This window comes from Gopherus flavomarginatus, chromosome 2, assembly GCF_025201925.1.
Source record: "Gopherus flavomarginatus isolate rGopFla2 chromosome 2, rGopFla2.mat.asm, whole genome shotgun sequence".
NCBI lineage: Eukaryota > Metazoa > Chordata > Testudines > Testudinidae > Gopherus > Gopherus flavomarginatus.
Genome location: NC_066618.1, coordinates 292,352,607 through 292,369,491, shown reverse-complemented (window position 1 = coordinate 292,369,491; position 16,885 = coordinate 292,352,607). Strand labels below are relative to the sequence as shown.

The 16,885-nt window shown below is 40.0% G+C and overlaps 1 protein-coding gene across 14 annotated transcripts in view; it reads left to right on the top strand.

The window, feature by feature from the left end:
• PTK2 (protein tyrosine kinase 2) overlaps positions 1 to 16,885 on the top strand; it is a 428,303-nt gene that overhangs the window by 150,335 nt on the left and 261,083 nt on the right. For all 14 annotated transcript variants that reach the window (XM_050940664.1, XM_050940665.1, XM_050940661.1 and 11 more), the window contains one exon: positions 12,863 to 13,089. In XM_050940664.1, coding sequence (XP_050796621.1) covers positions 12,895 to 13,089 — 195 coding nt within the window. In that variant the 5' untranslated portion in view covers positions 12,863 to 12,894. Of the gene's footprint in view, positions 1 to 12,862; positions 13,090 to 16,885 lie in introns of those variants that run through there.

The window sequence follows — 16,885 nt, the reverse complement described above, 5'->3', positions numbered from 1 at the left end:
ACTGGACACAGTATTCCAACAGCAGTTGCTCCAGTGCCAAGTACAGAGGTAAAATAACTGCTGTACTCCTGCTTGATATTCTCCTGGTTATGCATCCCAGGATTGCATTAGTACTTTTGGCCTCATCATCACACTGGGAGCACATGTTCAGCGGATTATCCTCCATAGCTCCCAAATTTTCTTTCAGTCATTTCTTCCTAGAATAGAGCCCCCCATCCTGTAAGTATGGCCTACACTTCATTTATGAGAATAGCAGACACTTTAGAGGTAGAGAAATCAGTTATTCACAGAAAATCTCATAAATTGTTCAATATACTGATGATTTTGGGCCCAGCCAGCATTGCCCTTCCAATAAAGGCTGGTCCCAGTGGAAGACCACCTCTCATTATTCAGCTAAGCCTCCTTGTGAACTATGAGAAACCATCTCTCTTCCTGTCTCAGATGATAGAGTTGATAGGGGGTTGCAAGCTCGCCAAATATAAACTACCTAAAGCCAAGTCCCACAATGATGTGTACTTTTATGTCACATGTTGGCATGTCTGTTTGAGACTTTGCCTCTGGCTGAAGTCTGTGTACTTCCCATTCCAACATCTCAAGGTCTCACTTTCGGTCCTCCAGGAGCTGTGGCTGTGGTTAGACCCTAAGGATGCTTGAAAAGGAGTTTCATTGGTTGTCTCCTCTGTGATCATGACAGTCATCACAGACACATCAAGAACAATTTGGTGACCCCGTCTAAACCAGTGGTCCCCAACCTTTTTGTCTGGCGGGCGCCAGATGAAGGACTGTGGCGATGGCGGAGCATCCGCTGAAATGCCACCGTATTTCTGCGGCGATGCCTCTCGATGACGCCACTTGCTGCCGACAACTGACGTCATCGAGAGGCGTCGCCGCTGAAACGCTGCAGAAATTTGGTGGCATCTCAGCAGATGCTCCACCGCCGGCCAGGACGCGGGCGCATTTAGATGCGTTGGGGACTCCGGTCTAAACCGTCTGCAGATGCAGAAGACCTGGCCCTAGGAGAACCTGAATTTCCATACAAACACCCTGGAGCTCAGAACCATAAGACTGACCTGCATAGTATTCCTGCCCATTCAATAGATTTTGACCGATAAAGCACTATATAAATAAGCAGGGAGGAGTTTGGTTATCATCCTTCTACCAGGAAGCTATCAAGCTATGGGCTTCATGTTATCAATACAAACAATCCCACTGGCTCACCATCTTTCTGGAATGCAGACTTCTTGAGCAGACATGCCATAACCAACCATCTGGGCCCACTGCAGAAGTCCATCATAGAGCCAGTATTTGATCAGTGGGAGATTCCCACAATAGACCTTTTTGCTACCAAAGACAACAGCAAATGCCTCAACTTTTGCTTCAGAGAAGGAATGAGTCTAGGCTCATTGTCAGATGCCTTCCTGCTACAATGGACTAACGGCCCCCTATATGATTTTCCACCAATCTCCACTTTGATATCCAGGGTTAGACAGGATAATGCCAGAATGATCCTGATAGTTTCTTATTGGCCTCTGTGGTCAAATATTATGCCCTTGACCTAACAGCTAGATGTGATGATAAGTTTGGGAGAGCAGTGCCGCAGTTGTTGTTTCAATAAAACAGTTGAAGCACCTTATTCCCACCATTCAGGGAGGATACTGCTTGACAGTACCTTACCGTGGGATCCATGCTGGCACGTACTCGAAGAAGAAAGAATGGTTGCTTACTCTAAGAGTAATTGTGGTTCTTCAAGGTATAGTGGTCAGTGCGGAAACCATGATATTTCCTCCATCCCTGCGTTTTGGAGTCCTCAGCAACATGGGCTTTGAATCGTTAGGGAACTGACAGATGGTCACATTGTCCAACACTTTATGCCCTCGTATAGGAGCATGTGGATGCACAGGATACACGTGTGGCCCCAGCAAACATGGCTACATGTCTACAGTAGGATCTGTACTGACAACATTTTGAAGAACCACATTTTTGTAATATAAGTAATTGTTCTTTCTCAGCTCTGCCACTGTGTGACATTAGGCTAGTCACCACTCTGTGCCTGGTTTCCTCATCTATAGAATAGGGTTAATTATATTTACCCACTTTTGAAAAGCAATTTGAGATCATTGGTTGAAAAGAGCTAAATGAGTGCTAAATATTAAAATGATTAATCATTTGGCTAACATTATTATTAATTTCCATTAATGCCTGGTGTGTGCTACATACTGTGCAAACATATAAGAAGGCACAGTCCCTGTCCTGAAGAGCTTACAGTCTTAACAAAGAAATGCGTTAGAAATTTGTATTTTAATTTCCTTAGGGGTTGATAGCTATGGACTGATGGCCCCCTATTGTATTCTGTGTCTGCAAACGTCAAAGGGATTGACCAGACAGCCATTAGGACCTTTCTCTTGTTGTTAATCTGAGGCTGGAAAGTGCCTTTTAAACATGTTAACCAAGGGGAGCTAAGAGTTAAACATACTGTTCTGTTTTTCACATGGAAATGTCAGTTTTCAGTGTCTGGGCCACCATTGAAGTATCATAGAATCTGGGTATAGAAAGACCTATTGATCATACTTTTTTTTTTTAAAATGGAAAGGATGTGTGTTGTTCATTTGAACACTTCAAGGAAAGCCAAGTGTTTTCAATATGAACTGTTACATGCACAAGGGAGGAATGATTACCAGGAACATAGTATTCTATGTATGGTGGTATGTGACACTATTGCTATAGTTAATTTTTTTTTTTAACACTAGAAATTCCTGCTCTTTAGAGAACTAGTAACTCAGCAATGTTAGTTTGCATCAGGCTTAAAATTAGAATGCTGTAAAAGTTCTGAATGCCATGCAGAATTTTTATTTTTATAAAACCTAGTGTAATTTACTATAGTCAAGTTTTATTGGGAGATCTGGAAAAATAATTTTGTTTTAATAGCTTTCACTTTTTTTGCTTAAACTAAAATAGAATCAACTCTAAAAACGTTACAGGTTATTAGTTTATAATAGGCTGTTTTCATACTACATGAATAATAGCTGCTATTGTGTATTTTTAGGACAGACTACTCAGTGTGTATACTGCATGTGCACTGTTTATAAAATTCTCAGGAGATCACTGATTTCTATGAAAAGGTATCTAAGGTTAGTGACATAAATCATAGACAAAAACTGTGTGTTAAGAGTTAAAGTTGAGAGCATACATCAGTAATATAGAATAAAATACATAACAGGGATGGTATAATTATCTCAGAGCCAAGCCTTATAAATCTAGAAAAGTCAGAGTTAATGTTAAATGTAAAAGAGATCCAAACATGTTAAGAAATGGAAATGCATCTTTATGGTTCCTGGTTTCTTTTTTCTACAAATTCCTCTGGGGCAGGTTCTTGCACTTGTCCCTGTGAAGATGATTTGGATTAAATGCCACCATTTTGCACTAATTTACCCTTCATATTTTGAGTGTTTATGGTACTTTCAGAGCACAATTCTTCAATTTGTTCCACAGAGTGCTGCTTGGAAGACCATCTTGAGCTGCTTAGGGAATTTATAGAACAAAGCCAATATGTGTTGTAAAGAAAACCGACTTCAGGTTCAGATGGTTTAGTTTGCCAGTTTATTTTGTCACCTTTGTGGTTGGGGATGTTGCCAGGATATGTTGCTACCTGAAAACATATAATATTACATTTATTTTAACTAGATTCTGTAGAAAATTTAGAATCTCTGCCGCTCATTTCCTTGTGATTTATTTAAGAAATGTATATTCCCACTATTCTCAATGACTTGCACATTCTGTAAAAGTAGACAATAAATATGAGATGGAAAAGTGAGATTATTACTTGTATTTTATTACAGTGATATCTGGGCACCTCAATGAAGGTTGAGGGCCTCGTAGTGCTAGCTGCTGTGCAGACAGATAAAACGACAGTCCTTGGCACAGAGAATTTACAGTCTAGATGTCGGACAGAATGTGACAGCTAGACAAAATACACAGGATGGGAGTGGGTTGGAGAATGAAGTAACAAATAGTACAGTTTAGACGGAAAATTGAAACCTCAGCTTGCCAGTAGCCTAACTAGTGCCAGACAGTATCTGTTGAAGCAGCAGTGTATCAGATAAGTCATAACTTGATTAAAATAGGATTCATCTGGCTGAGTTAAGAATTTTTTCTTCAAAAGACAAATTTGAAGGGGACTATGGGCAAAGTTAGTATGGTTACCTAAACTCATGGAGATATGAAAGCAAACTTAGTAGTAAGAATTAATCATTCGAGTTCTTCAAAATTATCATCTTTTTTGCAGAGGAAAATGAAATCTGAGTCTAACTGAGTACCTTGTACTAATTAAAGTTTATTGACATTTGTTTCCTTGTGTTCCCTGCTCAGTGAATTACTAAAATCATTGGTGCAACTCCATAGTATGGTACTTGCAAATGGAAATTGGTGCCAACTCCAGAGGGAGTTGCTGAGTAGTGTAGAGCAAGAAATAAGAGGACAGTAAAACTGGGTTAAACTGAATGTTTAAGAAATGTCAGTAGTTAGTCCTGTGGGATTATTCTGCCAGGGGAGGGGGGCATTTTGAGAGTCAGGAGATATTTAACACTTACTTCTTTATATCAATTTGTTAGTAAATATATTGAAATGTTAATCCAAAGTACAAAGCCTTTTAGCCAGTTGTGTCAACACTATTTAAATATTCATTTCTCAAGATCTATTTTAGTCCCAAAATACAATGCTCAAAACACATATTCAGTGTATAATAAATTGGTGACAGCTAATCCTTCAATAACACTTAGCAAAGGTAGCGTACCAGCCATTGAAGTAGCCTGGCTCAGCATAAAAATATATACATGAATGTGTCTGGTTTAATAAAGATTTAAATTAGTTAGGGACTTGTACGTACTTAGAAGTAGATTTTTGCCACGATGGACTTGTTAAATTTAGGACAAATGCATGATTAACATGTGCATTGTGGTAGTGATCATAGTGCTTCAGAGCTGCCTACTCTGAATAGCTGTCTCATAGTCCCCCAGAATATTAAATCACCCAAAATATTCATACAAAGGAAATGCAGAAATCTTTATCCTGAGGTTTTTGTAAGTAACTTGTAGTGGTAAATCTCTGTTGATATTGTGACTAATTATTTGTAGTATCTTTACAAGTCTGCTTATTAAAATTTCCAAAACATTTAACTGAAAAAGTGAATACAGTAAATCATTTGTCTGAATCATTGTCAGATGAAATGAATTTGAAGATACAATCTGTATTTAGGCAATAGTCTCTGAACACAATGGGCAGCTGAATTCTGATTAACAGTGCTATTCTTTAATTCATTTAAAAATGCCATGCAATGAATCATTCAGTGAGTCATTCAGGTGAAGTTTAAATTAATGCTTTAAAACAAATTATAAAATGCAAACAAACTCTTTTTTGGTGTGGTGATGGGAAGGCTATGCGTTTCTGGATAGACCTATGAATGAAAGCTATTATTATACCTTGCTGTGGTACAGAGATCTCTGTTTTTTTTAAAACCATTGGCTACTAGCATTGGCTGAACAAAAAATATGGTAATTACTTTTTCAAAAGCCCACTGAGGAATAATGGGGACATAATAGTTTTCAAATACATAAAAGGTTGTTACAAGGAGGAGGGAGAAAAATTGTTCTTTTTAACCTCTGAGGATAGGACAAGAAGCAATGAGTTTAAATTGCAGCAAGACCAGTTTAGGTTGGACATTAGGAGAAACTTCCCAACTTCACTTCTTCCCTTCAGATGAGCTGCTTGCAGGCTACACAATACCTGGACAACTTCCTGATAATCTGTCTGTGCCTCTTCCATGGTATCAAAAAGAGCTATTCTAAGAGCTTCCTGAGTGACAAATCTTCCACAGTAGCAGCAGAGAGGCTTAGAATTTAATGTTCATCAAAATCAAATGATTTTCTAGTGTTTTTTCCTCTAGGGCAAATTTGAGGAAACATGGCTGGGCGGCGTGGGAAAGTTTTCAAGTATGCATTGTCTTCCTGTGTTGTAGTTCCTACATGGACAGCCTGAATCTTTCATTCCTCGGTACTTCACACCAGTACTAAAATCACATAACACACCGCAACACGGGGTGTGGGCTCTGGGTGGCACTTACGTCAGGCGGCTCCCGGATGCAGCCGGCATGTCCCTCGGGCTCCTAGGTGCAGGGGTGGCCGGGTGGCTCCAGGCGCTGCCCCCACCTGCAGGCACCACCCTCGCAGCTTCCACTGGCCGGCGCTTGGGGTAGGGCAATGCGCAGAGCCCCTGTGGCCATCCCTGCACGTAGGAGCCTGAGGGACAGGCTGGTCACTTCCGAGAGCCATGGAGTCTGCTTTAGCCCCACTGTAGGTGGCCAACCAGACTTTTAAAGGCCCGATCAGCACTGCCAGGGTCCCTTTTGGTATCTAATAACACATAGAGAACATAATAACACATAGAAAAGAGAGGGGATGGGCCTTTAACCAAATTAAAGGAAGATTTTTAAACTTTTTTTTTTTTTTTTTTTTTTTTGGTACTTCTCACTTAAGGTAGATGCATGTAAACCTGTTTAACCCTCACTTAAATCAGTTTAGTTTAATTTAGTAATTTACTAGTACATGCTAAACAAGGGTTAAATGGGTTTAAGTGCATGTGCATTAGGAGTGAGCTGTTTAACTACACAGACTTCAAATTAATTTAGTTAAGACTGTATAGCTTTTCTAATATAGACAAGCCCTAAGTATTAGAACACAATTGCAAATAGATGCACATTGGCTAAATGTCAATACGTATTTGTATAATACCATACTGAATCTGCTCATTAGGTTTGCTTCATTTGAATGTGAAATCAGTTTTCTCTTTTAAAAAGAAACAAAGTCTCTGAGAAGGTATGTGAGGAAAGCCTATCTATAGAACAGGTGAGACATTTAATGAATGCCTAAGGGTAGAGGTTTTTTCTACATGATTTTTCTGTTAAGAATTTTATTGTAGAAAGGAATCAAGTGTGAGAAAACAGTTTTCCAAAAGACAAAGAACAAATATTTCTTTTAAACATCTCAGACATAGGTTAGGAGTTTGTTATAGAAGTGGATGGGTGAGATTGTATGGCCTGCATTGTGCAGGAGGTCAGACTAGATGGTCATAGTGGTCCCTTCTGACCTTAAAGTCTATGAGTCTATGATGTTCTGTGTCTCGTGAATCAGCATCATCTTGCTCAATCACACCAGCTTTTTGGGAGGGGGGAGTGAGCAATGGGGGCAGGGCAGAAGGAGTGAGCAGGGGGTGTGGTCTTGGGAAGAGTTGGAGTGGAGCCTCAGGGGAAGATGTTGGCCAGGTGCAGGGCCCCGGAGGAAGAGGTGGGGCAGGTTGTTCGGTTTTCAGCATTTAAAAGATGGCAACCCTGCTGAATGCTACTGGGGCCCTCAGTGGCTCCCAGATCTCCATCCAGGATTTGTGTACATGGGGCATTTTCCAAACAAGTAACATTCTTAGTGGAAGCAGTTTAAGACATATACTCTTTATGGGTCTAGCAATAGAAATCCACAGATAGCATTATACACCCAGCCCGTGAGGCAAGGAGGTAAAAAGAATAGGCAAGCAAAACCAGAATAAAAGCAGCGGCCTGCCCACTTTTTTGTCTGTCTATAATATTCTTTGCATAAGGTAGAATAACAAAAAATATAGGATACCTGCCACATTCTTGAGAGGATGAGGGAAAAGAAGTAGAATAACAAAAGCAGTTGTCAGAAGGCAATTGTTTGTTTTCAACTGATTGCTTTTTCTCCAGTCCTACATCTTAAATTTCTGACTTGAAAGTGGATGTAGCAAGATTTGTGATTGAAGAAAGAGGGACACTGTGACAAAAGCTAATGCACCTTTACCTCCCCAATGGTAGATGAATGCATGGTTAGTGACTGTCTAGAGAGAAGCAATTCAGAGTACCTCTGTGTAACACTGCTCATTAAATAGTCATTAAAACTGTTCAAGAACCATCTTAACTTGGGACCAAATCTGGCAAAGGAGAACTTGCATTCAGATGGGTGGTGGAAGGAGTCACCTGTGTGTAAAATCACATGCGGACTATTCAGAGTTTTGATTTTCTACTATTATTAAAAATATCTGTGAATTCCAATTAAGATTCACATTCACCTTTAGGGTTTAGACACACAACTTAATACATTCAGGCTAAACTATTGTAGGGTTTAATAGTGCATATGAAAAAATTGGAGAACTTTTGTTTTTCATGAAATGACATATTTTCTTTCAGATACAGGTGACACATAACACAATCTTGATCTCTTAGAGGAACCAATATCTTCACTCGGTACAGGAAATTTAGAGTATGACTAAAACTGTGACAAGTAATCTGATACATTTTCATGTCAGTACTCAGAAGGCAAGCGGTGCAAAAGCAAGCTTGATAAAGTTGAGTGCAACAACTTTACATTATCACCTATGTCTGAACTGAAACTACTGTGTTTTCTAGGATGTAGTACATTATTTCTGGTCAATATTTAATTTTTTTCTCAATTTGAATACAATAACTTAAACTATTTTGCTGGTACAGCAGCAACACATTTCTACAAGACCTTCATTTGTCCCTGTTGCATTAGCAATGTAGGTAATCTAAAAATTTAGTTTCCTCTCAATAACTTAAAAATCTGTCATCTAAAATCTGTCATCTAAAAGTAACTTGGAGGGAGACTTTGAACATGGCAAGAGGAAGAAATGAAGTCTGAATCTTGATTATAGCTGTGAAGAGGCAGGTGATTAGATTTTTAAGGGAGAAATGAATTTCATAGTTTTGAAATGAAATGGCTAAGTCATTTATCTGAAGTGTGACCTAGCAGGGGCATAAACTTATATATCTGAACATCTGCAAGCCTAAGGTGAGAATCAGAGGATAGAAATAATTTTTATTATAATCTGTATAGATCTTTGTGAGCCGTTCAAGCGTTAATATGCAGTTGCAGTGTGAAGAATGACAAAAAGGTAGTTCAAATAGTATTTGAACATACAAACAGGATATTCTGGGCCATCTACCCTTCTTTGTACAACAGATATTAAACCAAAATAGTCCCAGTTTCGTGCCTCTTCTAATTATTATCAAATTGACTCAAATTCATCAATATGATCATTGGAAAAGAAAAGATTTCTCTGAAAGAAAGCCCATTAAATGACCACCATACCTCCTCTATTTGTATTAATCATTTTAAAATCAATTGAAATGATTGATTTAATAATTTTTTTAATTGTCTTAACTCTGTGACCCACATTGCTGGGAAATCCTTAAATCAAAGCACTAAGTCTTGATAGTGAGCTACATAACACTGAGCTTTATTGATCATGTCTGCACTGTGTGATTAATCACGAGCATTGACTCTATCCATGACTCACTCCTCTGGGAATAAGCAGTTCACAAAGGCTAGGATGAAGTGCATAAGAGGAAGATTGTGTTTTTGGTTGAGGCGGAAATGGTCTCTGGAAATGAGGTTCCAGAAAGGATTAGACTAATTCAGTCTTATTGCTTGGAGGACATGCAGAAAGATGTCCTGTTGGAAAATATCCTCCAAATGTAACCAGAATGCTGCTGATGATGATTTGCTTTGTTGCTGTTTTTATTAATCCTATAAGCAGGGAAAGTAAGAGGAGCAGAAGAATCCAGATAGTCCACTAGGCACCTCATTATATCCTGATTTACCTGGGAAAGGCTTAGGTACTACCTTTCTGGACATTCTAGAAAATATGAAGACAGCTATAATAGAATTTAGCCATCCTCTATTCCCCCCATACCCGTGTGACACACCTCAAGCCATGCACACCTTTTGAGCACTGTGGCAGAGTTGGATAAATCACCTGGCAATGACCTGCTGCATGATTTGATAAAAATCAAAACATCTCAGCAGGGCTACTTTATGCTAACAGTCCAGGGACTCTGCTTCTTGATGATCCATTCTTCTTCTCTCTCTGCTCCATTCTAGCATGTTGGTAGGATATTGAGAAATATTAGTGTAGCTGTCTAAAGAACCAGGAATTTGGAAAATAGGACTTTTACCTAAAACATTGCAGATATTGGACAAAAGGACAGGATAGCTAGACACACAACTTCAAATCCAAATGAGAGTGACTAGCATAATTGTAGACATTTCAGCCTTGATATTGTACCATCCTAAAATATAGATACATCCGTTAATAAAATATTATGGAAATATGTCTCCATATGTGCTTCAGATGATTTTTCATCCTTAGTAACTTAGTAGTTTTTCTGTTGAATACAGAGGGCTGAATTCGCACTGTAAATCAAAGATCTGTCAGGGGAATGCAAAAACCAAGGCAGTTTTGAGTTTATATGGGTACAAATAAGCATATAATGCTTCCCATGCATCCAACAAAGTGGGTATTCACCCACAAAAGCTCATGCTCCAATACGCCTGTTAGTCTATAAGGTGCCACAGGACTCTTTGCTGCTTTTACATATAATGCTGTAATCTTATCTTTATTTATAACTTAAAATAGCCAAACAAATGTTTTATAAACATTTTAACTGTTTTTGTGTTACATTCAATAGTACACTACCGGACTTTAGTGTAGGACTGAGTCTTACAGCAACATTATAAGCTCTTGAAAATAGGGGACTGGTTTAATGGAAATGTCAATAGACCCATAATAAGAAATGTAATGTGTTGCCCCTTTGGCACCTAATAAAAGAGGAAGCTTTAGGTTTTTAAACAAAATTGCAATGAATCATAAAATGATTGAATTGTTATTAAAAACTGCTTTCTTATTTTTGGAATACTTTCTGTCAATTTTGGTTAACTCTCCAAAACATAGCCTTATACTGTGAAGCTTTCACTATTCCATGTAGTTAAAAGGAAAAGTTAATCGCAAGATTCAGATTCTTTTACGTTTCGTAGCACCTGGCTGCTCAATGTAAGTAAAGGATCAGAATTTGGCCTTACATTATTTGACCAAGGTCTGTCAGCTAAGAATAGAACCCAGCTGTCCTTACTCTCCATCCTTCTAGCCAGTAGACTTAAGAATATAGGTTTTCCTGAGATACCACAGTTTAGCAGCATCTTCTAGGGTATATATATATTTTTTATTTTCATCCCTTCTTTTACTAGTGACCTTCCTCAAAACGAATCTGTGCAATATAACCAGAAGACAAGCAAGTAAAATCCTGCATATTTGCCCACAATTCAGTCACTTGTCCTTCAGAAGAGTATTCTGAAGTGCTTTCAAAGCTCACATGAATTTCCGTAAATCCTATCCTCATATGAAACAGTAGTGGCTATGATGACCATCATTGTTTCCCAATCTCTGGGACTGAAAACTCATTAGCATTTAATGATGAGGTAAAAAGTATTGTTTGAATTGGAGGGCTGTATCCTCAGATGTCTTTGCAGTCTGCATGAGATGCAGTTCAACAAGCTACGTTAGTCTGCAGTTGGATAAATAGGAAGAAGTGGTTGGAATTGTAGCAGCTTTCTTGATGGAGGGCATATGTCTACCATTTGTTACTCAAGCTGGTTTTCAAGCTGCAGATCATGTCTGATCCACATCTGCTCATGGTTGACTCATTAGCAGCAGCAACCTTTTCTTTCAGAAGCAGACCTTGCCACAATGATCCATTCCTTTCACCACCAGGCAGAATTATTTTAATGTGCTGTATGTGGGACTGTGCTTAAAGACCATTTGGAAACTTCAGCTATTACAAAATGCACTTACATGCCATTTACTATGCATTATTCCATGTAGCGGGCACATTATACTTTTTCTCCATAGTCAGTAGTGACTTCCTTTGGTTTCTGGATGAAGAACATGGTGTTGGTTTTGACTTACAGTATACAGTTATAAATGGTTTGGGTCCTGACTGTCTTATTTTTTCCTCATGCAATAATGTAACACTCACAATTAGCACGTAATTTTGATCTGATAGAGCCTTAGTCTAAACAGGAGGGGCTGGTAACTGGACACTTCTGGTACAGAGCCCTCAGTTGTGGGACATATCCAAATTGAGGGCACTTCAGGAGGGCCTTCCAATTTTGACAGGAATTACAGCCCTCCCACAGGTCTACAATCACAGTAAAACTAGAGCACGAGCTGATTCAGGGGTCAGCAACCTCTGGCACGCGCCTGCCAGGGTAAGCACCCTGGTGGGATGGGCCGGTTTGTTTACTTCCTGCTTTGAAAGGTTCGGCGGACCGCGGCTCCCACTGGCCGTGGTTTGCCATCCCAGGCCAATGCAGGAGGTGGGAAGCTGCGGCCAGCACATCCCTCAGCCCGCGGCACTTCCCGCTGCCCCCATTGGCCTGGGATGGTGAACCGCAGCCAGTGGGAGCCACGGTCTGCCGAACTTGCCGACATGGCAGGTAAACAAACCGGCCCGGCCAGCCAGGGTGCTTAGCATGACGAGCCGCGTGCCAGAGGTTGCCAACCCCTGAGCTAATTCTTTATAATTTAGATACAAAATGTCTGGTCTCTCAGACCTTTTTTAAGAGGGGTGAGTTGATAGAGATCTGAGGAAGTTGAAGGGAAATGGTCTTATTAAAGGCAGAAGGAAAATCTTTTGTGACTATTGAATGGATTGAGGAGAGAGAATTTTGGTTAGGGATGAATCAGAGAGTTTTCCTGAATATTAATCCACTAGGATTTTTGTGAACATATTTTATAAAATATGTATAATGGTTACAGCTTTGGGTAGCAGCTTGATAAGTAACAGTAAGTTAAAATAAATAACTAATCCTTGAAGAGTCTGAGTTAAAGGTCTGAAAAAACATCCTCTTTCTTTAGGATTTGCCATAAAGATTTTTATGTATATATGAATCAGTGTGAGGTTGAGGTGCAACCAAATAATTTATTTTCTCTCTTTCCCCTTTCCCAGAATATGATAGATACCTAGCATCTAGCAAAACGATGGCAGCAGCTTACCTTGATCCAAACTTGAATCATACACCAAGTTCAAGTGCAAAGACACACCTCAGTACTGGCGTGGAGCGTTCCCCAGGGGCCATGGAACGAGTCTTAAAGGTCTTCCATTACTTTGAAAGTAGCAGTGAGCCAACAACGTGGGCCAGTATTATCCGGCACGGAGATGCTACTGATGTCCGGGTGAGTCTGTTCCCAGAATTCTTATTCTCTAAAGGCTTGTGTATGTTAATATTAAGAAAGTGTGGCACAGACAACTCTAATGGCTAAGGAACACAGATGTTCTACAGTTTATTTTAAATTTTTATCTGACACATGCTGTGAATCATTTGAGGCAAACCTTTAATTTCTAACAATTTTCCCAGAGAAAAGGCAGACATGCAAATTGTACCTTAACTTGACAGGGCTGTTGACATTAATTTAGTTCTCATTTTCTGTGGCATAAAGACTTCAATATGGAAAAACAGCAACTGAGCTTGATCATACCTTCTTAGATTATTTTACCACTGTGTATTTCCAGAAAGGCATTGTGGGGACTGAATGTGACTTAAGTGAGTAACAGAAAAAGCTGTGAGAAGCAGACCCTTAAATTATTTGTTCTGGAGTGGATGGCAGAATAGAATGAGCAGGCCTATATGGAAGGCACAGTAGCAATCTAATATTAAGAGGCCATTATTTTAAGATTTCCTGGAGGAGGAATCTCTCTTTGAGATCTCAATGCTGTTTATTAAATTAAAGGAAGGAGCTGGAGAACATCTGAAAATGCAAGGATCAAATTCTTTACTTGCTTGGTGTCTTTGTTTTCTCCCAAATTCAGATTTTTCTGCCCCTCCTCCCCCTCTTTATTTTATTTTATTTTATTTTATTTTATTTTATTGGTAATAATCCCTCTTCAAGTGACATATAATCAGGATCTGCTGAAGATGGGTAATGAGTAGGGCAGAAGACAAGGTTCAGAAGACCTGGGTTCTGTTTCTAACTGCTGCTGACATTTCTGCAAGAGAAAATTCTTTTTGAGAAAACAAACAAAATGTGAAGAATCTAGAATGCCCTCCCCTCTTCCCATTGTTTCTCTTAGCACTGCTGTGTATGGAAAGAATTAACAGCACTGTGAACCGAGGGTAAATTTTATGGCAGCAGTAGTAGACTTGCGAAATGCAAAGTTCCAGTGGAAGTTAGCCAGAAAATTTCTTAATCTTATCAATTTAATAAATTAGCACCTAGTGTTCAGAGAGATCTAGGGAATCAGGCAAGTTATAGGAGCAGAAATCAGAGTCAGCCTTAGCATTTTTTCATATGGAACAATTTTTTGAACCCCCCCGCCCCTAAAATGTCACCAATTCCTGTCCATGATTATCTTACCATCTAAGGGGCAACCTAAGTGGTGAATTTGGTTAGTGAAATTATTTGTTGAACCCCAAACTAGCTCATTTTATAAAAAATGGGGGGTCATAAGGGAAGGGAAGGCAAGTGTTAAGGGGGTCATATCTCCATGCCTCCTGCTGCAGAAGTGGATACCAGCTGATTATTCCTTTCAACACCAGCCATCTATTTACAATGCTGTAATTTTTCAAGGCTGTCTTTGAATGGGGAGAGGGGCTGAAAACTATTTCCCCCCAAATAAAGGCGAACATTCTTGTGTACATTTCTCATTCCCCAAATCAAAAGTGCCTTTACTTGTGGGATATGTAGGGTCCCAGGCACTAACTCTAATACTAGTAAATTCAAGAGTAAGCCCATATTCAGAGTTACTTGTGCCCATTTAAAGTACAACAATCAAAGTCTTAATTTTATAAAGGTTGAACAAATCAAAAAGTGTGTTTTAAAAAAAAAAAGAGAGAGAGAGAAAATAGGGCCCACATGACTCAATTAGAAGTTCTTTTTGTTCGTTTCGGAATGACTTCTTGAGCATAGCCAAAGCTTCGAGGCTTTTTCAGATGGTTGTGCAGCGGGGTTTCTTTTTTTTTTTTTTTTTTTTTTTAAGTTTTCAAGTCTTTTAACCTGTCAGTCTATTTTATGGGATCTTAGCAGGGGAACTTTTCCAATTTTCAAAGGAAATCTGTGAGTTCTCCTGGAAACCCCAAATCCTTTTCTATTAGAGGTATTTCTGCTGTTAAAGTGGTAGATGTTTTTGGCATGCACTAATGTCAGGGAGATGGCATTTCCTTTCCTACTTCCTGATACGTCCGATTCCCTAATATATTTGAACTACCTTTATTTTTAACCAAATCAGATTTACCTTTATCTATGGCAAGGGTGCATTTGACGGCTACTGCAGCCTCCTATATTCCTGGAAGGGACTTTGGTTTTCTCTCAGCACTCTAATACTTTTTCATAAGTAATTGTTGCACTGATTTGTAAATCTGTTGGATTTTAATTCAGTCTTTACCGGCTCAGGAGCAATCTCTTTGAATCGGTTAAGATATATCCTAATCTGGGGCCTGGTCTACACTACGCGTTTAAACCAAATTTAGCAGCATTAAACCAATTTAACCCTGCACCCGTCCACAAAACAAGGTCCTTTATATCGATATAAAGGGCTCTTTAAACCGGTTTCTGTACTCCTCCCTGACGAGAGGAGTAACGCTGAAATCTGTATTGCCATGTCGAATTAGGGTTAGTGTGGCCGCAAATCAAAGATGTTGGCCTCTGGGTGGTATCCCACAGTGCACCATTGTGACCGCTCTGGAAACCCATCTGAACTTGGATGCACTGGCCAGGTAGACAGGAAAAGCTCCGCGAACTTTTGAATTTCATTTCCTGTTTGGCCAGCGTGGAGAGCTTACCAGCACAGGTGACCACGCAGAGCTCATCAGCACAGGTAACAATGCAGTCTCCTGAGAATCGAAAAAGAGCTCCAGCATGGACCGCACGGGAGGTCCTGGATCTGATCGCTATATGGGGAGAGGATTCCATGCTAACAGAACTCCGTTCCAAAAGACGAAATGAAAAAACATTTGAAAAAATTTCCATGGCCCTGATGTAGAGAGGCCACACCAGGGACTCAGTACAGTGCTGTGTGAAAGTTAAGGAGCTCAGACAAGCCTGCCAGAAAACCAAAGAAGCAAACGGAAGGTCCGGGGCAGGGGCAAAAACATGCCGCTTCTACGCTGAGCTGCATGCAATTCTAGAGGGATCCACCACCAGTACCCCACCCCTGTCTGTGGATTCCGAGGTAAGGGTGGTAATCTCAGCCATGGCTGAGGATTCTGTGGATGGGGAAGATGAGGAGGACAAGCTTGCAGAGAGTACACAGCACTCCGTTCTCCCTAACAGCCAGGAGCTTTTTCTCACCCAGACGGAATTACCCTCCTAGCCCTCCCAAGCCACTATCCCAGACAGTGAAACCATGGAAGCGACCTCTGGTGAGTGTACCTTTGTAAATATAAAACATGGTTTAAAAGCAAGCGTTTTTTAATGATTAATTTGCCCTGAGGACTTGAGATACATTCGCGACCTGTACAGTTATTGGAAAAGTCTGTTAACATGTCTGGGGATGGAGCGGAAATCCTCCAGGGTCATCTCCATGAAGCTCTCCTGGAGGTACTCCAAAAGCCTTTGCAAAAGGTTTCTGGGCAGGGCAGCCTTATTCCGTCCTCCATGGTAGAACACTTGACCACGTCATGCATGTAGCAAGTAATCTGGTATCATTGCATGACAAAGCCTAGCTGCATATGGTCCCGGTGATTGCTGGCATTCAAGCAACATCCGTTCTTTGTCTCGCTGTGTTATCTTCAGGAGAGTGATATCGTTCATGGTAACCTAGTTGAAATTCAGGAATTTAATTAAGGGGACAGAGATGGCCATTCCTACTGGGCTGTTTGCCTGTTGCTTAAAAGAAATCTTTCCTTGCAGGTAGCCAAGCAGGGAGGGGGGTGTGATTGACACTGAGCTTTTTCACGTTTGGCTAGCAGTGATCTTCCATGATACAAGCCACGCGGTGGGGGGAGGGGTAAAGCGATCATCTCAGAGAATTGTG